General features: G+C 38.7%; 2 protein-coding genes across 5 annotated transcripts in view; one reads left to right on the top strand and one right to left on the bottom strand.

Annotated features, from left to right (window-relative positions):
* Positions 1-3233, top strand: part of pan3 (poly(A) specific ribonuclease subunit PAN3) — a 15226-nt gene extending 11993 nt beyond the window's left edge. For 3 of the 4 annotated variants that reach the window (XM_039790202.1, XM_039790201.1, XM_039790205.1), the window contains 2 exons: positions 772-901; positions 1299-1402. In XM_039790202.1, coding sequence (XP_039646136.1) covers positions 772-901; positions 1299-1334 — 166 coding nt within the window. In that variant the 3' untranslated portion in view covers positions 1335-1402. Of the gene's footprint in view, positions 1-771; positions 902-1298; positions 1403-2463 lie in introns of those variants that run through there. The other variant, XM_039790204.1, reaches the window with a different exon arrangement.
* Positions 3234-5325: 2092 nt separating this feature from the next.
* Positions 5326-19623, bottom strand: part of flt1 (fms related receptor tyrosine kinase 1) — a 40668-nt gene continuing 26370 nt past the window's right edge. Inside the window, exons 16-30 of the mRNA XM_039789675.1 lie at positions 18765-18871; positions 16706-16841; positions 16140-16259; positions 15956-16063; positions 15706-15794; positions 15177-15261; positions 14981-15078; positions 14753-14875; positions 13849-13960; positions 13621-13720; positions 13348-13453; positions 13114-13211; positions 12749-12818; positions 12492-12583; positions 5326-8135 (exon numbers count right to left, since the gene is read on the bottom strand). Of these exons, the coding sequence (XP_039645609.1) occupies positions 7967-8135; positions 12492-12583; positions 12749-12818; positions 13114-13211; positions 13348-13453; positions 13621-13720; positions 13849-13960; positions 14753-14875; positions 14981-15078; positions 15177-15261; positions 15706-15794; positions 15956-16063; positions 16140-16259; positions 16706-16841; positions 18765-18871 (1613 nt within the window). The 3' untranslated portion in view covers positions 5326-7966. The remainder of the gene's footprint in view (positions 8136-12491; positions 12584-12748; positions 12819-13113; positions 13212-13347; positions 13454-13620; positions 13721-13848; positions 13961-14752; positions 14876-14980; positions 15079-15176; positions 15262-15705; positions 15795-15955; positions 16064-16139; positions 16260-16705; positions 16842-18764; positions 18872-19623) is intronic.

Genomic DNA, 19623 nt, shown 5'->3' with positions numbered 1-19623 from the left:
AGCCCAACAGTACTTATCCCTGCAATGTCTCTGCTTGCAGTCACACCACAGCCATTGCATAATTTTCCATGGAGTGTTACTAGGTCCTGAGGTGGGAAGTTGGCAGCACAGATTTCACTGTATATTGATCCCTGCTCTCATTCACACATGACCCCATGCAGGAAATGTCCCTGCACATTCAGGGTGTGCGAAGGGGCTCAAGTACTGTAGAGGAGCTAAAAATTGACATTTTTGTCTTGACAACATTAATATATTTAAGCTTTTACACTTAAACTTCTGAACACTGTGTGCTTATACGGCCTCTAAAGATGGTTCGATTAATTCACTGTACTTCTTAGATTTGGGTTGGTTGAGTTTAGACCTGATTTAGTTGCATAATTTATAGCCACCCAGTCATCCAAAATCTGTCAATGCCACGTGTAACAAATCCAAACCATTAGACGAGGCTTGGATCTGGTTGGCCAGTAACATCTGCTCTTTTAAATGAAGTAGGCATACCTGCAGAGTTCAGGTTTTACACTAACAATGCTGTTAACATACAGTATATGTTTGAAAGGATTTTAGGTGTCAAACTTCATTAGTTTATAGTTGATCAAGCGTCAAACACTTGCAAGAATTTGTGCCTTTTCTGCATCAATTTACGGTGCAAATGTCTTTATTTAATATAAAGGAAACTATAATAGGTTTTTGGAGTGGGTTGCACTGGCCAGTTTTAATTATTGGGTGGGGGGCGCTATGATCCTCACCTCTGATGTTTTTGTGTATGTGCAGGTATCTGCTGACTGAACAGTCTCGTCTGCGCAGCGTCAATGACATTATGCCAATGATTGGAGCTCGATTCTACACACAACTGGATGCATCGCAGATGAGAAATGATGTTATTGAGGAGGACCTGGCCAAGGTATGTGAAGGGCACTGCATTTTTGTTCAGCAATACTTTCTAACAACTAACAAAGTGACAGTTTGTATCTCACAAGACATAGAGCAGAAAGCGTGTGTGAGTATTCTCGGGTGGTGGCTGGAAATAGGCCTTTGGTTTAGTCAGCTAAGAGGGAAGTTGTGTGCACACAGGATGTTGTACGGTACATTGTAGGCTTTGCAGTCTTGTCTTGAATTTAGTCTAAGCTGTGATACAAATTAAATGTGTGAAACAACCTACCATCACCTCATCTTTCTTCTCGTTTATTCCCCAACTTCCTCTTTCCTCCCTGACTCTGTACACAACCACTAAACAAAGTAGTTTGTGTTAGATTTTACCTCCCTAATTGCAAATGATTTCTGTTTCTGCCTTTTGTTAGATGTCCAGCAGGTCTCACAAGATATCGGCAACATAAGTTCAGACAACAACTATTGATTAGAACAAGAAAATGCCAGACTGTAGTAATAAAACTGGGCTAGAAAACGTGCGCTGTATGTGATGTAAAGTTTTTAAACAAAATGGATGCAGCTGCATCAATTTTTGGATCAAACAAACATATGGACTTATGGAATTGAAACATCATGATTTTGAAGCGTGCATATATTTTGCTGTGGTTGGACTGTTACGACGAGTTGTGCGACGAGACAACTAACGGACAGCTAAAGATCGCCTTATTTTTTTTTTTTTGTTTTTCAATGTGAAATTAAAAAACAGTTGTCAAATTTGCAGGTTGCACATGCGAGTAGTTGTAAAAGGGTTAGTCCTCCGCTGTACTCGGAACTCCGTACTCGCACTGTCTCAAAAAATGGTCGCAAAATGCAAGCATTTAGTTTCAGTCTGGAGCTGTGCTTTTGACTTTTTCAAACAAATATATTTGAGCAAGAATGCACCACCTGCAAAGCTGTCAATGCTGTCCACATTCACAAAATACAGATTATCCCACACAGCTATTAGTGGTCAGTGCAAGATGCTAGATGCTTCAACTAAGTAGAGCACGGACGTCCAGTTAAATCAGTTTCAGCTCAGATAGTGCAGGGAAGTCTCCAAACATACCTATTCCGGCTGTTGGTGTTTCTTGACATCCAAATATCTGCAGGTAGAAACAGAAGTAGAACCTTCACACTGTTCAGTCCATTCCTGTGTCTTCTTGTTTCGTTGTAACAAGAGCAGATCAATGAGCAGAAACTTGGAGTCACGACAGTCATAAGACAGCAAATATTTAGTATTTTTTTATTTTATAATTTTTTTCTTGGCCTTTTTTATGCACTTTAATTAGATGGTACAGATAGACAGAGGGTGGGGAAAAGAGAGAGAGAGAGAGAGAGGGGATTGACAGGCAGCAAAGGACCACGGGATGCAGTTGTAACAGCCATGTTGGCTCCAAAAAGACACCATCTGTACTGAAAAGTAAGATCTTAAATTTTCGTTAGATATCCAATTTTGATGAACTTATTTCCACACAAGTAAGTCTAGAGCAACTAGTGTTGGAGGATGCCAACATGATCGGTGGATTGGTTTTCAATAATTTTCACTTTGTCCAACAGTGCAGAAAACGTTTGACAGGGTGAGACAGGCAGAGAGGAGGAAGAAAAGGGAGAGGCAGGAGTAAATTATATCTGCAAAGGTGAAAGGTGAGCTACAACTTGTTGATGGTAATCTGATGTGGAGTCAAAAACAGACATGTTCATCTGGAGTTGCTCATATTTTATAATATGACTGCAGCTAAATATTCAAATAAATTAGCTGACATATCTGTTCACAGTTGCTTTTGATGTTGAGCTTTTTGAATTCATCAGTGGTTTTGGAGCTTGTGACTGTTTTGGATTTCCAATAATCAGATGAGACTGCACACAATAATGGATGTATTCAAAAGAAAATGCAGGTTGTAAAATGCAGTTTCTGGTTGACTTTTAGTAAGGAGGAAGTGTCTTCTGGAACCTGCGAGAAAATGGTCCAGCACCATGTATGGACAGAAAGTCAAGTGACAGAGGTTTCCGTTTCTGACCGTGTTTCCTTGCAGGGATGAGTAGTCTTGTTATTTTAAAGGGGTCTATTTTAAGGAGGAATTGTCACATATGCTTCTACCTTTAACATAAAATATGTTTGTTAATCTTCATTCATTAATCTCTTTATTTCCTCCTAAATGTGTTAATTGATTTGCTTGTTTGCATATGTATGTATTTATATTCATCCTTCAACCTGCATTATCAGCATACCCCATCGGGTTGATTTCCCTGTACAACTGTAGTGCTTGGTGTAAATGAGCATGTGATTCTATTTCTAATCTAAATTGAATTTTCCTGCCTCCAGCTGCCTCACTTGGTGCCCAATTCAAAGATTTTTCCTTAAGTTCGTTCAATTTGCAGTCTGTTAATAAAGTTATTTTCTTTTAACTTTAAAGTTGTGTTTTAAACTCCACCAGTATCCCCTCTGTGCAACTGCTCAAACAACTTACTTTAGGGATGCTGACTGACTCCATTTTTCTTTAAATGTTTTAAACTGCTGGAGCACCCTGGTAGGTGACTAGCTACAGTGCATGCCACATTACTGCAACATCCACGGTCAGACTCTGGTCTAGGACATATTGCATGTCATACCTTCTCTCTACCCTTGTTTCCCGCTAACCTCCTTCCACTAATTGTATTATCCTATGTATGTATATGTATATATATATATATTATATATATATATATATGTATATATATATATATATGTTATATATATATATATATATATATTATATTATGTATATAATTGGCACCATCAACGAGGTGGACAGGACCAGAGTACAGTGAATAGGAAGGACAATGGAGATAGGACCAGATACACACAGGTGAAGGGATGACTGGACCACGTAACACAGTGAAGCCAGAGAGATGGAAAGCCGAACAGGACACAGAATGACAACCACAGAACTGGAATGTGGGAAGCCGCGAGCACAATAAAAATCAAAACCAACAGAAAGCTCTGAAAAAATAAAAAAAATTTTTTTTTTTTTTTTTTTTGGTACTGAACTATGGATTTTACAAAAACCCCCCTTTTATATACAATAACAACCTCAACCAGCCCTTTTTTTTTTTTTTTTTTTTTTTTCCTTTTTTTTTTTCCCCGCTGTTTGCTGTGACCTTCTGTACTTCACAAGCCTTTACATGACTCTACAAGCAATATGAACCTCACAGACCTTATCATCCCAGTTTTATTTCTAAAGCTCAATGTGATGTCCAAAATTTGAAAATGAGTTTACTATCGCATTAAATAAAGAGAATCAGAAAATCCTCACATGTGAGAATGAGTACAACCATCCACACAAAGGAAGGATGGACACCAGGAGCACACACATGGAGGACGAAACGGATGAGAAAGGTCACTCATGGACACACAGAGGGCCGGGAGACAAGACAGTACTGCACATACACTGACCCGTGACCAAAATAAAACTTTTTTTTTAAAAGGAAAAAAAATAATGGACAATAACGGAACCTGTGACGAACGAGTATGATGACATTTTTTTAGATTTGGGGAACAAAACAAGAAACGAACCATGAGAAAAGTAGGATAACTTTTTTTTTTTCTACCGAGACGGTGTACAGAGAGCTAAAGTCACACACGGACATAAATACCAGAGCAGACTACAAACAAAAGAGACGGAAACCACTTAGGAGCGGGGATAAGTAGAAAGATCAATGGATTTCTGACATTTTAGTTCAGGAGATTGTGGAACACTCTGTTCATATGTGTAGATGGGTGGGCTATCATGGACTGGGATTTGGAGGGGAAAACGTGGTTTTTGTTGGCACTGAGGAAGGGGTGTTTTCTCCGAATGCCGTCTAACAAGTGTTTGTTCCATATGCAGCAACCACCTTTGGTTAATGGACGCTATCGTGACATGAACTGCTTAAGGATGGGTCATTTTTGTTTGGCTGTCCAGCACTTGGTTGTAGCCCTTAGGTGGGGCTTCTTGTTGAGGTGGAGCCACAGCTGACTTTTGTGAGGTGTTTTTTTTTTTCCCCCCCTCTTTTCCCCCCCACCTTCTCTTTCTTTTTTTTTTCTGTTACCCCCCCGTCCTCCCCTCCCCCCCCCCCCCCCCTCCCCCCCCCCCCTCTCTCTTCCCCCCCCCCCCCCCCCTCTCTCTCTTACTCTCCCCTCTTCTTCCTGCTTTTATCCCAATCTTCCCTTCCCCTCGGGGGTCTTGGTCCCTCTACATTTGAGAAAAAGTGACACTTTTTGTGATTTTTCTAGCTAGTTTTTCTCTTTGTCAGACATTGTGCAGGAATGCATGATGGGAACTGGGAGGGGAATTCATTTATCCCTAAATTCAACTTTATTATTCTGTGGACCAAATCCAGCAGGGGTTTTGGGAAAGGGGAAGGGATGGATGGCAAAGGAGAAACAAGGCACCACAAGTCTTTTTTTTTTTTTTTTTTGGTCTTGTTTTATTTGACTTTTAAAGATCATGAAATACAAACGTGCTGGAGACAAAGCAGTCTCCAGCACTTACTCGGATGGCTTGGATTTCTCTCAGGATGACTAACAGCTGGTGGGGCCCAATGATTGAATGTGTTTGGCTGTCATTGGTCGCCCCCTGTCCAGTCAGATGGGCTACAGTGGAGTGGGTGGGCTGTCTTCAGGTGGAGGTTTTAGGAAGTAAGTGGCACTGTGGAGATCACGCTGTGAGGGATTTCATGTTGCCCTAAAGTACGGTTCATATTCCGTTGATGATTTGAATCTCTTAAAAATAAATTTGGTGCAAACTTGCTTCACCCAGATAAAGAGATCAATCCAAGCTCTGTCTAACCACTGTTGTTGATTTCTCTGCCTTAGCCTAGTTCTTTGTAGCTTTTGACAAGCGTGTACATACGTAAGACTGTAGAAAAACAGGGTCTCATGTATGAAGCACACTGTCAGATAAGAGACAAATTAAGGTGGTTGGTGTAAACGGGAACAGTGTCTTGGCTTTTACGTTATTTCCAAGTTGTCATCGAAGTGGATGGTCTGTACTTGAGGGTAACCAACCTGCAGGGAGCTGGCTGTGTTAGATCATGTACTACTTCCTCCGTTTCAGTGAAATGAACAGACAAAAACATATTTGGTGAATGTGGTGAAAACACGCGCACACACACACACACACACGCACACACACGCACCCCACCCAACTCGGTCCACACAATGTCAGTCCTCATATCACTATCTTCCACAACACAACACAAACACTCCAGTTAAAATTAGAGATGACCTTATTCTCCTCCCCGACATCAACACATCTACAATCACCATCTTAGTATGTTTTAGCCCCTCTTGTGTTCATTGTCTCAAATTTTGCAATATTTGTGTGTACAGCAGTATTTTAATAAAGAATACCAAAACTGATACATGCAGGGTCTTGTCTTGTCTTGCAATTGGGTACATTACAGCTTTTCTAAATGAAATATTTTAAAACAAGTTTATAGAAACACTAATGTCAACATCTGGGTAGGATTTTACTAAATTAACAATTCCATTCTTCAATGATTAATAATCTTTAAATGTAGTCATTGCTCACTCATTACATAGTGAGATGGCTTTATCATCCTTAACTGTACATTCTTGCCTACTTGTCACTGGCACTTGGACTTCATTTGAATGGGGTTAACATGCAATCTATTCATTCAATTCAATTATGTTTTCACTATCCAGACAGAGATTGCATGTTAATACCGTGTCTGTGTCAGGAAGCAGATGTTTATAAAGTGGGTTAGATGCCAATATTGTAGTGGATGTGTAGTGATTGTATGTTTTATAGGGTTGCAACTAATGATTGATTTCAATGATTTATCTTGTGATTAATCATTCGGTCTATATTTTGTCAAAGAAATATCTTCAAATGTCTTGTTTCATCTGTTAACAGTCAAAACCCCAGAAATAATCAATTTAGTGTCACGTAAGACAGAAAAGAAGCAAATCTCACAATTGAGCTGGAACTAGGAAATGTTTGGTATTTTTGTTTTCTAATAGGTTATTAAAATAGTAAATGTTCTATCTATGGACTAATCATTTCAGCTCTTGTTAAGGACAAACAATATTTAATTATTAATCAAAGTACATTCAATATTTTTGTAAATAATATATGGCAAAAAAAACAGCCCAATGAAGTATATGTTATACATTTTTGTCAAATCTGAATAATTTGACTTGATTCTATATCCAAGGATACTTAATATAGAATTAAATATCCAATCAGTTGCCAGTTCATTATGTATGCAGTGCAGTCTAGTATATCAGCCCTGCAATTCATGCTATGTTTATGAGGCTTACAATGTTTTTGTTGAAGCTGTTTTAGAGAAATTATTCAACTCTGGTGATTTTGCAGACTGTAGTTTGTATTACTGAGACCTCCACCTCCATTGATACTATTGGGGTGGACAAATCATTACCTTTTTAAGTTTGTTTCAGTAAAACTGAACATTATAACCTTAAATAACCAAAATTAAACTGAGTGGATATTAACATTCACCGTGAGATACAGCCTCATCCATGAAATGATTACAGCATTACAATAAATACAGATGGATACATCCTGTCTAACACATAATATAATTCAGTATATAATAACTTTCTTTCCAGCATATAGTAGCTGTGTAGAAGGAACTATTATTTCATACAGCAGTGTTCCTTTTCACAAAGCTCAGCACATGAGGTACCAATACAATAAGCTCTTATAGTTGTAGGTCAGTAAATACATTCTGCATAACTGCATATGATAAGTACTATCAGGTAATACTTAGCTGCTCTTGGAAGGGGTTGTGTGTTGTAATGCAAGATAATACTTGGTAAGGCTTTGTTGTACAACAGCATATGGGTTTGGGAACTGAAGAAAAACAAAGTGATGTTTTGTGTTAAATCTAGAGAAATTATCTCTGGCTGAAGGAGGAAAAAGGACGACAGATGAATAAATGCAGATATTATAATGAGGTAGAGGATTGAAGTTGAAAAGCAGATTACATTTTTAGTTGACTAAATATTATGAGCAAGAAAATATATACCATGTGTAAATCGGTTCAGGAACACATGCTAGAGGGTGGGGTATAGAAAAGCAGAGTTATAATCCGGAGGAGGGGAGCCACTCTCGTCAGACTCCCAATCACACTGCAAGATAGACGGCTTGTCATCACAGACACCTGTGATGTCATTGCACAGGAAAGGCACCTGGTTGTCCCGGCAGTTAGTGAAGGCAAAGAACCTAAAAACATACAAATTAAGAGTTATTATCTTGTTTATTATGCATTAAGATAAAATACTGCATCCATGTATTAACTGATATTTTAAATGATTATATTATTTCTGTATGACAAATATTTTTCCTGAACAGTGAGGGGTTGATTTAACAGAGTATATGCAGGAATCCTGAAGATAAATTCATCGGTACTTTACTATGAATTCTTTATGACTTTTATGACATTGACTTTGTTATACTATGGCATTTTAATGAGAATTTATTGGCAAACTATACTATGACTTTTTTAATGAAAGTTTTTTATGGCATACTATACTATGACATTTTTACTTCATAATATATTATGACACTGTTAATACATTTTGTAGGCCTTCTATACTGAAACATTTTAATGACATACTTTACTATGACATCTTTTTTATTTTAGTAGAGCAGAACACCACAACAATAGTTTATTTAATGAGAAAATGACATAGTAGGTGCATACCATAATGTTTATTTTCAGATGTGGAAGAAAGTCAGATTTGACCTCTGAGGACTGTTAGAGGTCAAATCCAATATATATAAACTAGTGCTGTGCTACTGTTCTCGTGACTATTAGATTTTGATTAGATAGTATAGTATAGTATGTCGATAAAAAAGTCATAGTATGTTGTACAAAGTCATAGCATAGTATTGGTAGACTCTTCCACCTTAGCCACAGCCTTCATAGCATAATTGTTAAAAAGGTCATAAAAACATCACAGTATTAGTATGTCGATAAAAAGTCATAGTATAGTATGTCGAAAAAAGTCATAAATAGTCATAGTATTGTATGTTGGTTAAAAAGTCATAGTATAGTATGTTCGAAAAAAGTCATAGTATAGTATGTCGAAAATAATAATAAAATAAAAATAGTATTTTTTATCGTGGGACTGCAAGGGCAGGGGTTTGACTCACTGACTCAATTTGAAGACAACCACTCTTCCACCTGAGCCACAGCCATAACAGCATAGTATGTTGAAAAATTCATTAAAAAGTTATAGTATAGTGTGTCATAAAAATGTCGAAAAAAAGTCATAGTCGAAAAAAGTCTATGTCAAAAAATGTAAAAAAAAAAAAAAATCATAGTATAGTATGTCGAAAAAGTCAAAAAAAGGCATAGTATTGTAGCGCAGTCAGTAGGGACTTGGCAGGCAGGTAGCTGGTTCAAGTCCCAGGATGGAAGTTGTAGTATATTATTTCGAAAAATTTCATAGTATAGTATTTCGAAAAATGTCATAGTATAGTATGTCAAAAAAGTCGATAAAAGTCATAGTATAGTATTTAGAAAAAAGGGGAAAAAAGTCATAGTATAGTACACTACTGGTCAAAAGTTTTAGAACACCCCAATTTTTCCATGTTTTTATTGAAATTCATGCAGTTCAATGTCTTATTGTACTCTGAAATGAAAGAATAAAACAAATGAACAATTTAAGTTAAAAAATAAATCATGGAATCAATTTATAAACCAAAATGTATTCTAAATTTTTTACTCATCAAAGTAGCCCCCCTTTGGCAGATATAACAGCTGAACACACTCGTGGCATTCTTTCTACAATGGAAATCAAATATTCTTCAGAAAGTTCTTCCCAACTCTGTTGCAGAAGTTCCCATAAATGTGTGGCACTTGTAGGTTGCTTTGCTTTCACTTTTCTGTCCAGTTCATCCCAAACCAGCTCAATGTGCTGGCCACTCCATGTTTTTAAGCTTACCATCTTGTTCTTTTTTGCTAAAGGTAGTTCTGGCATAGCTTGGATGTTTTGGGTCATTATCTTGCTGTAGGATGAACCCCTGACCAACTAGGCGCATACCAGAGGGTACTGCATGGCGCTGCAAAATGTTGTGGTAGCCGTTTTGATTCAGGGTGCCTTTCACTCTGTACAAATCACTGACCCTGGATCCAGCACTTTTGTACGCCTCGACGGCGTACAAAAGTCCTGCGTGATGAACCGAAGATTTCAAATTTTTATTCATCAGTCCATAGCACCTTCTTCCAGTCTTCAGTAGTCCATTGACGATGTTTCTTGGCCCAGGCAAGCCTCTGTTTCTTATTCTGACGTCTTAGCAATGGCTTTCTTGCTGCAACTCCACCCATCAAACCTGCAGCTCAAAGTCTTCTCTTTACAGTTGAAACTGAGACTTGCTTATTACGACCACTATTAAGCTGTGCTTGAAGCTGTTGTCCTGTGAGCCGCCTATCCCACAAGCTGTTGACTCTCAGAAACTTGTCTTCTGATTCTGTTGTGGCTTTGAGTCTGCCAGAACTCTTCCTGTCAGAGTTTCCCCCAGTTTCTAAGTGCCTTTTGATGGTGAAGAATACTGTACTCACTGACACCTTGACTTTCTTCGCAATTTGTCTTGAAAGACCAACATTCTTAAGTGTTATGATGGTCTGTCTCTCTTCCATTGTTAATTGCCTTTTTCCCGCCATTTTTATGGCAACACACTACTTTCTGCAGCACAATACTGTTCATATAATGCTCACGAGGGTATGGTACCACAATGTGTTCCAACAATACTTTTATACAAACAGAGGGGGTTGTAAGTAATCCAGACCAGTTGGAACACCTATGGGAATTGGTAGCACCAACTTTCAAAGCTTGATCAACCTCCATTGCTGCAGAACAGCTTTACGTTGTTTATCCATTTCTTGTTCCCTGAAAAAGGCCTTTTTGTAAAATTCTGAAATGTACATTATTTTTTTTTTAACCTCAGGCAGTTCACCACTTACCTTTGTACCATTTCAAGCTATTCATTGGAATTGAACTGCTAAAATTTCAATAAAAAACTAGAAAAATTGGGGTGTTCTAAAACTTTTGACCAGTAGTGTATGTCAAAAAAAGTCATGTTGTTGAAAAAGATTAAAACAAGCCATACTTTAGCTCAGTCAGCAGGACGTGGCTTGGGAACCAGAGGATCGCTGGTTCAAGTCCCTGCACGGCCAAGTTGAATAAATGTCATAGTATGTAGAAGAAGTCAGTATTGTCGGTCTGTATAGTATATAGGAATAAGTTATATTATGTCTTGTGTACATCTGTTCTGTAATTTGTAAAAAAATTCCAAAACCAAATATTCCAAAAGAAAATTGTTGCTGTGTTGCATTCCTTATTTGTTAGTATAGTATGAAATAAAAGTCATAGCATAGTATATAAAAAAAAAAGTAAAAAAAAAGTCATAGTACACTATGTCGAAAAAAGTCAATAAAAGTCATAATACAGTATGTTGAAATATGTCGAAAAAAGTTGCAAAAAACCCATAGTATAGTATGTCGAAAAGAGTTGAGAAAAAGTTATAGCCTCAGTTAGAAGGGACATGGCTTTGGAATCAGATGGTCGCTGGTTCAAGTTCCCGGACAGACAAAGTCAAATAAACATCATACCAAGTCATAAAAATTCAGTATAGTCGGTCTGTACAGTACGTTGAAAAGTTATAGTATAGTATGTCTTGTGTGCATCTGTTCTGTAATTTGGAAAAAAAATCATAAAATATTCCAAAATGAAAATTGTTCCTGTGTTGCATTCCTTCTTTGTTAGTATGGTATGAAATAAACAAGATATAGTATTGTATGTAAAAAAAAACGTCATTGTATGGTAGGTAAAAAAAAAAATTTCCACAGTAATGTGGCTCAGTCAGTAGGGGCTTGGCTTGGGAACCAGAGGGTCACTGGTTTAAGTCCATGGATGGACCATGTCGAATAAACATCACACTATTGTGATAAAGTCAGTAGAGATGGTAAGTAGAAAAAAGTTTTAGTATGTCTTGTGCGTGTTAAAACTGAAAAGAAAATATTCCAACAAAAAACTGTGTTGCATTCGTTCTTTGTTAGTATAGTATGAAATGAAAAATGGAAAAAGTCTTGGTATAGCATGTTAAAAAAAGTCATAGTATAGTACGTCGAGAAAAGTTTTAAAAAGTCATAGCATAGTATGTTGAAACAATTTGGAAAAAAATTCATAGTACAGTATGTCGAAAAAGTCATAGTGTACTATTTCAACAAAAGTCATAAAAAAGTCATAGTACAGTATGTCAAAAAAGTCATATAGGTAGTAAAAAAATTACTTTATATATATTTATATATATATATCATATATAATAGTATGTCAATAAAAAAGTCATAGTATAGTATGTCAAATAAAAAGTCACAGTATAGTACGTAGAAAAAAGTCATAAAAAGTCATATGTCGATAAAAGTTGCCTCATAGAATCAACATATCTACATTGTTTTCACACTTTAAAAAAAATTAAGTGTGTTCTGCTGTGCAATTATTTACAGATGACAAGATGTCTGGACTGTAAGGAGGCAGGTCAAGGTTTTGTAGGTCAGAGATTAGAGGTGACCACCTGCTGAGTTTCCTGTTCTTGGTGCTGTTATTCCACATCAGACGCTTTAGCTCCTCAGATGGGAGGACCATGCCACTGTCACTCTGCTCATCCTAAAGCAGAGAGAATACAAACATGCAGCTTATCAGAGAGTTACTGGGTTTTTGTTGTCTCTGTTTTCACTGAAAGTAATCCATTCCGACAAAGTGAGGATGCATTTTTGTCTCATCCCCTGTATGTCTGTATGTATGCAAGCAGAAGTGTAGGTGTTTTCTTACATCAGGGCTGTCTGGCTCCTCGCAGGGCAGTTCCTCAAACGTCTGAAGTGTGGCCATACCCCTCATGTAACTACATACATTCAGATTGAAAACATTAAAAGTTGGAAATTTCTCTCCTTTCTCAACCTGTTTCCTGTTGTTTCTGAATTAAGTTTCAGTTACCTCACACAGCTCTCATCACTTTCACATCTGCACCTGTATTGCCCATTTTTTTCCCTTTTCTTGTATTCATTATAGTACAGCACTCCTCTAACATATAAATCATATATAACATCTTAAGTCAAGGTGCACTGACTCAGACTCAAACCACCATGCTGTATATTAAATCGCATAGTGTTTTTATTTGATCCCTCATGTTTTCTTACCTCATGTTTGTGACTGCAAGCAGGTTTTCTTTGAAGGTCTCGCTGCGACCAGTGTCTCCAGTCATGAAAGATCCCAGAGGAATATAATCCTTTCCATCCTGTTAAAGAGAGGGAACAAATCAGGGTGTAGGACATCCTGTCCTTTTGTGTAGCTTATCCATATGTTGAGAAACATTTTGCTGGATAAGAAATAAATCATAAGCCTGAAGGAGTAAGATCTATCAAAAGCCTGACCTGCTGAACCCTCGCTTGCAGCAGGTCTCCCAGGGTCTCCACCAGGTTAGTGAAGGTGGGTCGATCTGATGGACTGGCCTCCCAGCATGCCAGCATCGTGCTGTAACTGCAAACACAAATATACAGGTGTACATCAGGAGACATGGCATAAAGGTTTGAATGATGCATTTCCCCCTTGGGCCCCTTATTTACGACCTTCCTACTTTTCGGACCTCTGTTCCCTGCTCTCCCCCTACTGATTTCAGTAACAGTGTTAAAAACATATCCACCCACATCTCAGGAGTGCTGTATTCAGGTGCTCGCATCCTTGTTCCCCCCTTTAGTCTGTGGCAGAACTCTTCATCTATGTGAAGACCAGGGTAAGGGGAAGCTCCTGTTGGACAAACACATGTAAATACATCAATATGTGACCATGCCCACCCAAAGAATTGAATATGCATCTTCCAAACACAAGGTATCAGATCATAGTATTTAACAAAACCGTGGTGAGAGGGCTCTTACCCAAAGAAAAGATCTCCCACAGCAGAATGCCGTAGGACCACACGTCACTCTGCGTGGTGAACACCTTGTCAAAGATGGACTCTGGAGACATCCACTTTAGAGGGAGGCGGGCCTGTCAGCCAATCAGATCACAGGAGCAGTGTTACAAAAGGCCATTTGTGAGGAAACATTCAAAGTTAACCTGGTTGAAAAGTCGTTTGGCCACAGATCCTTCTGAGAAAAAGGTTATGTCATGTTTGCTGCTCAATATTTCCAAAACAGAAGTAGAATAAGTTAATAATTCCTTGTAATGTGGTTTAATGTATAGTCCTGTTTCAACCACATGAATAACTAAAAATATTGTAATTTACAGAGGGATTTATGAATAAAAAACCCTTTTTGCCTGTGGCGAGTATCTTTTAAGAAAGTGGCTGCAAAAGCAGTTTATTTTGTAAATATAGCCTACTCAGTGTATCAGGTATAAAATGCTTAATCCACAGCCTATTTATATATATGTCTAAAGATTATTTTTGGGGCTTTTTATGGGTTTTTATTAGACAGTACAGATACACAGGAAAGGGGGGAGAGAGGGGATGACATGCAGAAAACAGAGACTGCTGCCAAGGACTCAGCATACATGCGGCGCACGCTCTACCGGGTGAGCTAGAGGTGACCTCTAGCTCACCCGGTAGAGCGTGCGCCTTAATGAAATTACTGATCTTTTTAATTCTACAATATGAAGATTCTAAGATATAAAAAAAAAAAAAACAGTTTCAATGTTTTATATGTTGAAAAAATTACAAAGAACACATTGAACCCCCCACATTTTGCTACATTAATGAGCTTAATTAGGATTTTGGAACTAAATGCTAGTGCAATACTCTCAGATTTTGATTTTGGAACCACATTGCTCATGTGTACTCACATCTCCCTTGCGGACATAGTCAGGGTCTTTGTAGATGTCTCTGGCCAGGCCAAAGTCACAGATCTTAACCACTTTATTGTCAGAAAGCAAAATGTTTCTGGCTGCCAGGTCTCGGTGAATACACTGATGAAGAAAAAAGCAGAGATATAAAAAATTAAACACACATGTACTTGCATACACACACGTACATGTACGCATACACACACGCACGCACACGTGCACACAGACCTTGCGAGAGGCCAGAAACTCCATTCCTCGCGCCACCTGGAAGCTAAAGGAGATGAGGTCCTCCAGGAATAAAGGGGAGTTAGGGGCAGATTTGGGATCTAGAGGAATAAAGAGAGGGGGCACAGGGGTGTAATAAAGCACTTTGATTATGCACAAACATTTAAAAAAAAAGAAGTTCTCTAAGCTCCTGTCTTACCAAGTTGATTCTCTTTCTCGTCCCTCTCATCAAACTCAGACACGCTGCCGAAACAACCTGGCCCTCCATCCTTTCCTCCGGCCGGCTGAGAAGGGGAGAAATCAGTTAGTTGTTTTAAATATTGTTTGACAGAGAGTGAAAACTAGGACAAAATTAGGATTATGTATCTTCAGATATTTGTTGTGGTTTCAATTTCTTGAGAGAAATGCATAAACATGTTTTGCTCTGTAAGAAAACATTTGAGGCCACAGGGTTTAGTTGTGTCTAAACCTGTGAAGAAATTAGGGAAATAGATAGCCTGCTTGAGAACTGATAACATCTTCGAACCTCAAACAGATTGCAGAAGTGAGTTTTTGAGTGTATGATTTTGTAATTGTGTGCAGCACAAAGGGGAGATTTTTTTCTTTCTCAAGTGCAAGAAGAAGTGCGGGCACTCTTACTGTGAAATCGTTTTGCACGTCATGGAGGTCCTGTTTTGTGGGAAATACAGCTATCATGACACCATCTTTAAGTATGTTTGTAGACTCACCGTGTTGTGTACAAACACCTCTCTCTTGCCTTTCAAGAAGTTAGAAAGATTTCCATAGCAACAGTACTCCACAATGACCATTAGTGGTCCTGCACACACAGAAAACACATACACATTATAGTTGTGACAAGTGTGAGGGTACACATAAATACAGTACTGGCTCATAGTACACATAAATATGCACGGAAAGGATCTTGTGCATATATCATTAGGTATATTTAGAGCACAAATGCATAGGAAACATACACACCTCCCGGCTTGGTGCAGGCTCCCAGGAGGTTGACTACGTTAAGATGATGTCCAATGTGGTTGAGGATTTTCAGTTCAGTCATCAGAGCTTTGTGTTCGCTGGCTGTAGCTCCCTCTGGTGGCAGAAAAAAGTGGCACAAATGTTTTCACACAGAATTGCAATCTTTTTTTTTAAAAACCCCAACCCCCCTTTTTTCTTTTTTTCTTTTTTAAAACCCCCCCCCCTCCCCAGCTGGTGTCGTTGTCTATAGCAAATGCAGCTGCCTGCATCACCTTACCAAAGGCTCCGCGGCCCAGAGGTTTCCCTGAGAGAGGAAGAAAGAGTGAGGCTGTGATTGAGACTGACTGGGGAATGGAGGTGTGTTTTTGTGTCTGATTGAGCTACTTTATTAATTACTATTATTATCCATCCTGGACGTGAGATGCTGATAAGCGAAGACTTTAGACTCCATCAACAGTCCATAACTGAATCCCACCCAAGTGAGCTGATTAGTTCTAGTCAACAGTTTACAGTCCCTCTGCTGGAGTTGATTAGCTCACCACAGACAACACAGAGTCTGATAAATGGAATGAAAGTCACTCCCAATAATAATCTGATAAGACCTCTGAGAAAGTCCTTCTATCTGTTATGTGATCTTAAATACCTTCCCTCTCTCCCATTGTTAGCATTACATTCCCAAGTTTCACATCAACTCAAAGTCACTCATGTTAAAAACATCCATTTATTCATTTTTTATTTTCATAAGGTTACCTAATTTAAGCCGCTCCCGAGGGAACTCCCATTGGTTGGGGTCGTATTGTAGTCTCTCACACTGCTCCTCTATTGGCCCCTCCCCTCTGTCTAGAATGATTGACAGGTACTCTGGTTTGGCGTTTGAGCTGTTGGGCTTTGGAGAAAGAACAGTGTATTTGGTAATTAGAAAACCCATATTTGTATTGTACTATACTAACAGTGTAGTTTTGTAGTATTTTGTAGAGAGTTGTGAGCAGGGACTGCTAATGCATTCAGGTGCTTATGGGAAACTCCAACAGTGAGATCTGAAAAACATTGTATTTATGAGTTATTTAAAAAAAAAAAAAATCAAACCTGAATAAGTTAACAGAGGCTGAATGAAAATCCTGTGCCTCCCACCAGTCATTTAATCAGGAATTGTGAAATTATATATCAATCAATCAACATTTATTTATATAGCACTTTACAGTAACCAACAGGTATCCAAAGTGCTTCACATCAGAAACCAAGACTAAAACACACATCATATAACATATAATACAATAAAAAGAATGACATATAGAAACAATAAAATCAGAAAAGGAATAGAAGAGGGAAATTGTCACACCACTACTATGTATTAAAACCCTTTCTAAACAGATAAGTTTTAAGACTAGACCTAAAAAGTGCTACATCTGTAGTCGTCCGAATTTCAGGGGGTAAGTTGTTCCAGAGTCTCGGGGAAGCAACTGCAAAAGCCCGATCACCCCACCGTTTATACTTTGACCTTGGGACTTCTAAAACCAGCTGATTTGAGGACCGCAAGGACTGGTTGTGCTCACGCAGTGTTAAGATATGGGACAAATACTCCGGGGCCAGGCCGTTTAAGGCCTTAAAAACAAACAATAAAATCTTGAAATCGATTCTAAAACGCACAGGGAGCCAATGTAGGGTATAGAGAACAGGAGTGATGTGTGCCCGTCTAGACGTATTTGTTAAAAAGCGAGCAGCAGCATTCTGTACAAGTTGAAGTCGTGAGATGGTGGTCTGATTCAGACCAACATAAAGAGCATTACAGTAATCCAACCTTGAACTAATAAAGGCATGAATCGCCTTTTCTAGATCATGCCTGTTAAGGAAGGGCTTAACTTTAGCCAGGAGACGAAGCTGGAAAAAACTCATCCTAACAACATTGCTGATTTGCTTATCCAATTTCATGTTGCAATCAAAAGTAACCCCCAAATTTTTGACAGCTGGCTTAAGGTATGAAGCCAGGGCTCCCAAAGTCGAAGCTGGACCGTCTGGCATATCTGAAGTACTGAAGATGATACACTCAGTTTTAGCTTCATTCAAATGAAGAAAGTTTTGTGAAAGCCACAACTTAATATCATTAATACAGCTAAGCAGGGAGTCTAGTGCAACACTGTCATTTGGTTTCATAGGCAAATACATTTGTAAATCATCTGCATAACAATGAAAAGACAGGTTGTGTTTTCTTATAATAGCCCCTAAAGGCAACATATATAAGGAAAACAGGATGGGGCCAAGAATAGAACCCTGGGGTACCCCACAGGAGAGAGGAGCAGTTGACGAGGATAAGTCTCCAATCATGACAGAGAAGCTTCTATTTACCAAATAGGATTTAAACCATGTAAGTACCGAGCCTCGGATGCCTACACAATGATCAAGGCGAGAGAGGAGGACTGCATGATCCACTGTATCAAATGCTGCCGAGAGGTCCAAAAGCACCAAAACAGCAGGATTCCCGGCATCTACAGATAAGGCAATATCATTGTGCACTTTAAGTAGTGCAGACTCAGTGCTATGACGTGATCTGAAACCAGATTGAAATTTTTCAAAAACAAAGTCCTGTTGCAAAAAGGCTTGTAACTGTATAAAAACAACTTTTTACAAAACCTTTGACAGAAAAGACAGATGAGAGACTGGTCTAAAATTGGACAACACTGTAGGGTCAAGATATAGTGAAAACTAAACTCTCAATCCAGTTAAAAGAAATATAAGAATACTTGTACATATACAAACCTGAACATGTTTGTTTTATTGTACCAGAAAACAACTTTATTGGGTTTCCTCTAACCTGTTTCAGTTTGCGTATGAAGAGCGTCAGCAAAAGCCAGAAGAGAGTGGCCACCACACAGGTACAGGTAAGTGTGGGAATCTCCAGAAATGAGGCTTCTGAGGCACCTGCACACACACACACACACACACACACACACACACACACACACACACACACACACACACACACACACACACACACACACACACACACTAGCACTTAATCAGCTTTAGATAAAAAACAACAAGATTTTACATTCAATTCAGTTCATCAAAGAAATAAATTGCAGATAAATCAGAGATACTTGGTGGGAATTATAGTAAATAATTTTACTAAGGTGCTTGATGTTTAAATGTTTCTCCACCTTTCCAAATGGGGGCTGTGTTTTACTGTCATGCCATAATCCAGAAACACTGTGATTTATCTTCCTTAATAAATCCCAATTTAATTTCTTTTTTTAATGTGCAGAAGTAGAAAGGCTCAGTGCAGTGCGGAGCCTCTCTGAGATGAAGACTGGGCCCTTCTGGAGGAAATAAAAACGGGAGACAGCTTCCTTCCTGAGTGATCAAAACACACACACACACACACACACACACACACACACACACACACACACACACACACACACACACACACACACACACACACACACACACACACACACACACACACACACACACACACACAGCCACTCCACACACACAAACACACAGCCACTCCTCTCTCTGCAGACCCTGACTGGGAAGCGTGTCCACCACTTCTGCCAGGGAATGATGCTCAAACTGTGGGGTATAACCACACGGGGGCCTGCCTATTCTACCACCACCGGACGTATGACTGAGTGGATGTGTGTGGATGTGTAAATGAGGAGAACTAG

Source organism: Perca fluviatilis, chromosome 22 (assembly GCF_010015445.1).
Source record: "Perca fluviatilis chromosome 22, GENO_Pfluv_1.0, whole genome shotgun sequence".
Lineage (NCBI taxonomy): Eukaryota > Metazoa > Chordata > Actinopteri > Perciformes > Percidae > Perca > Perca fluviatilis.
This window is presented reverse-complemented; position numbering and strand designations above follow the sequence as displayed.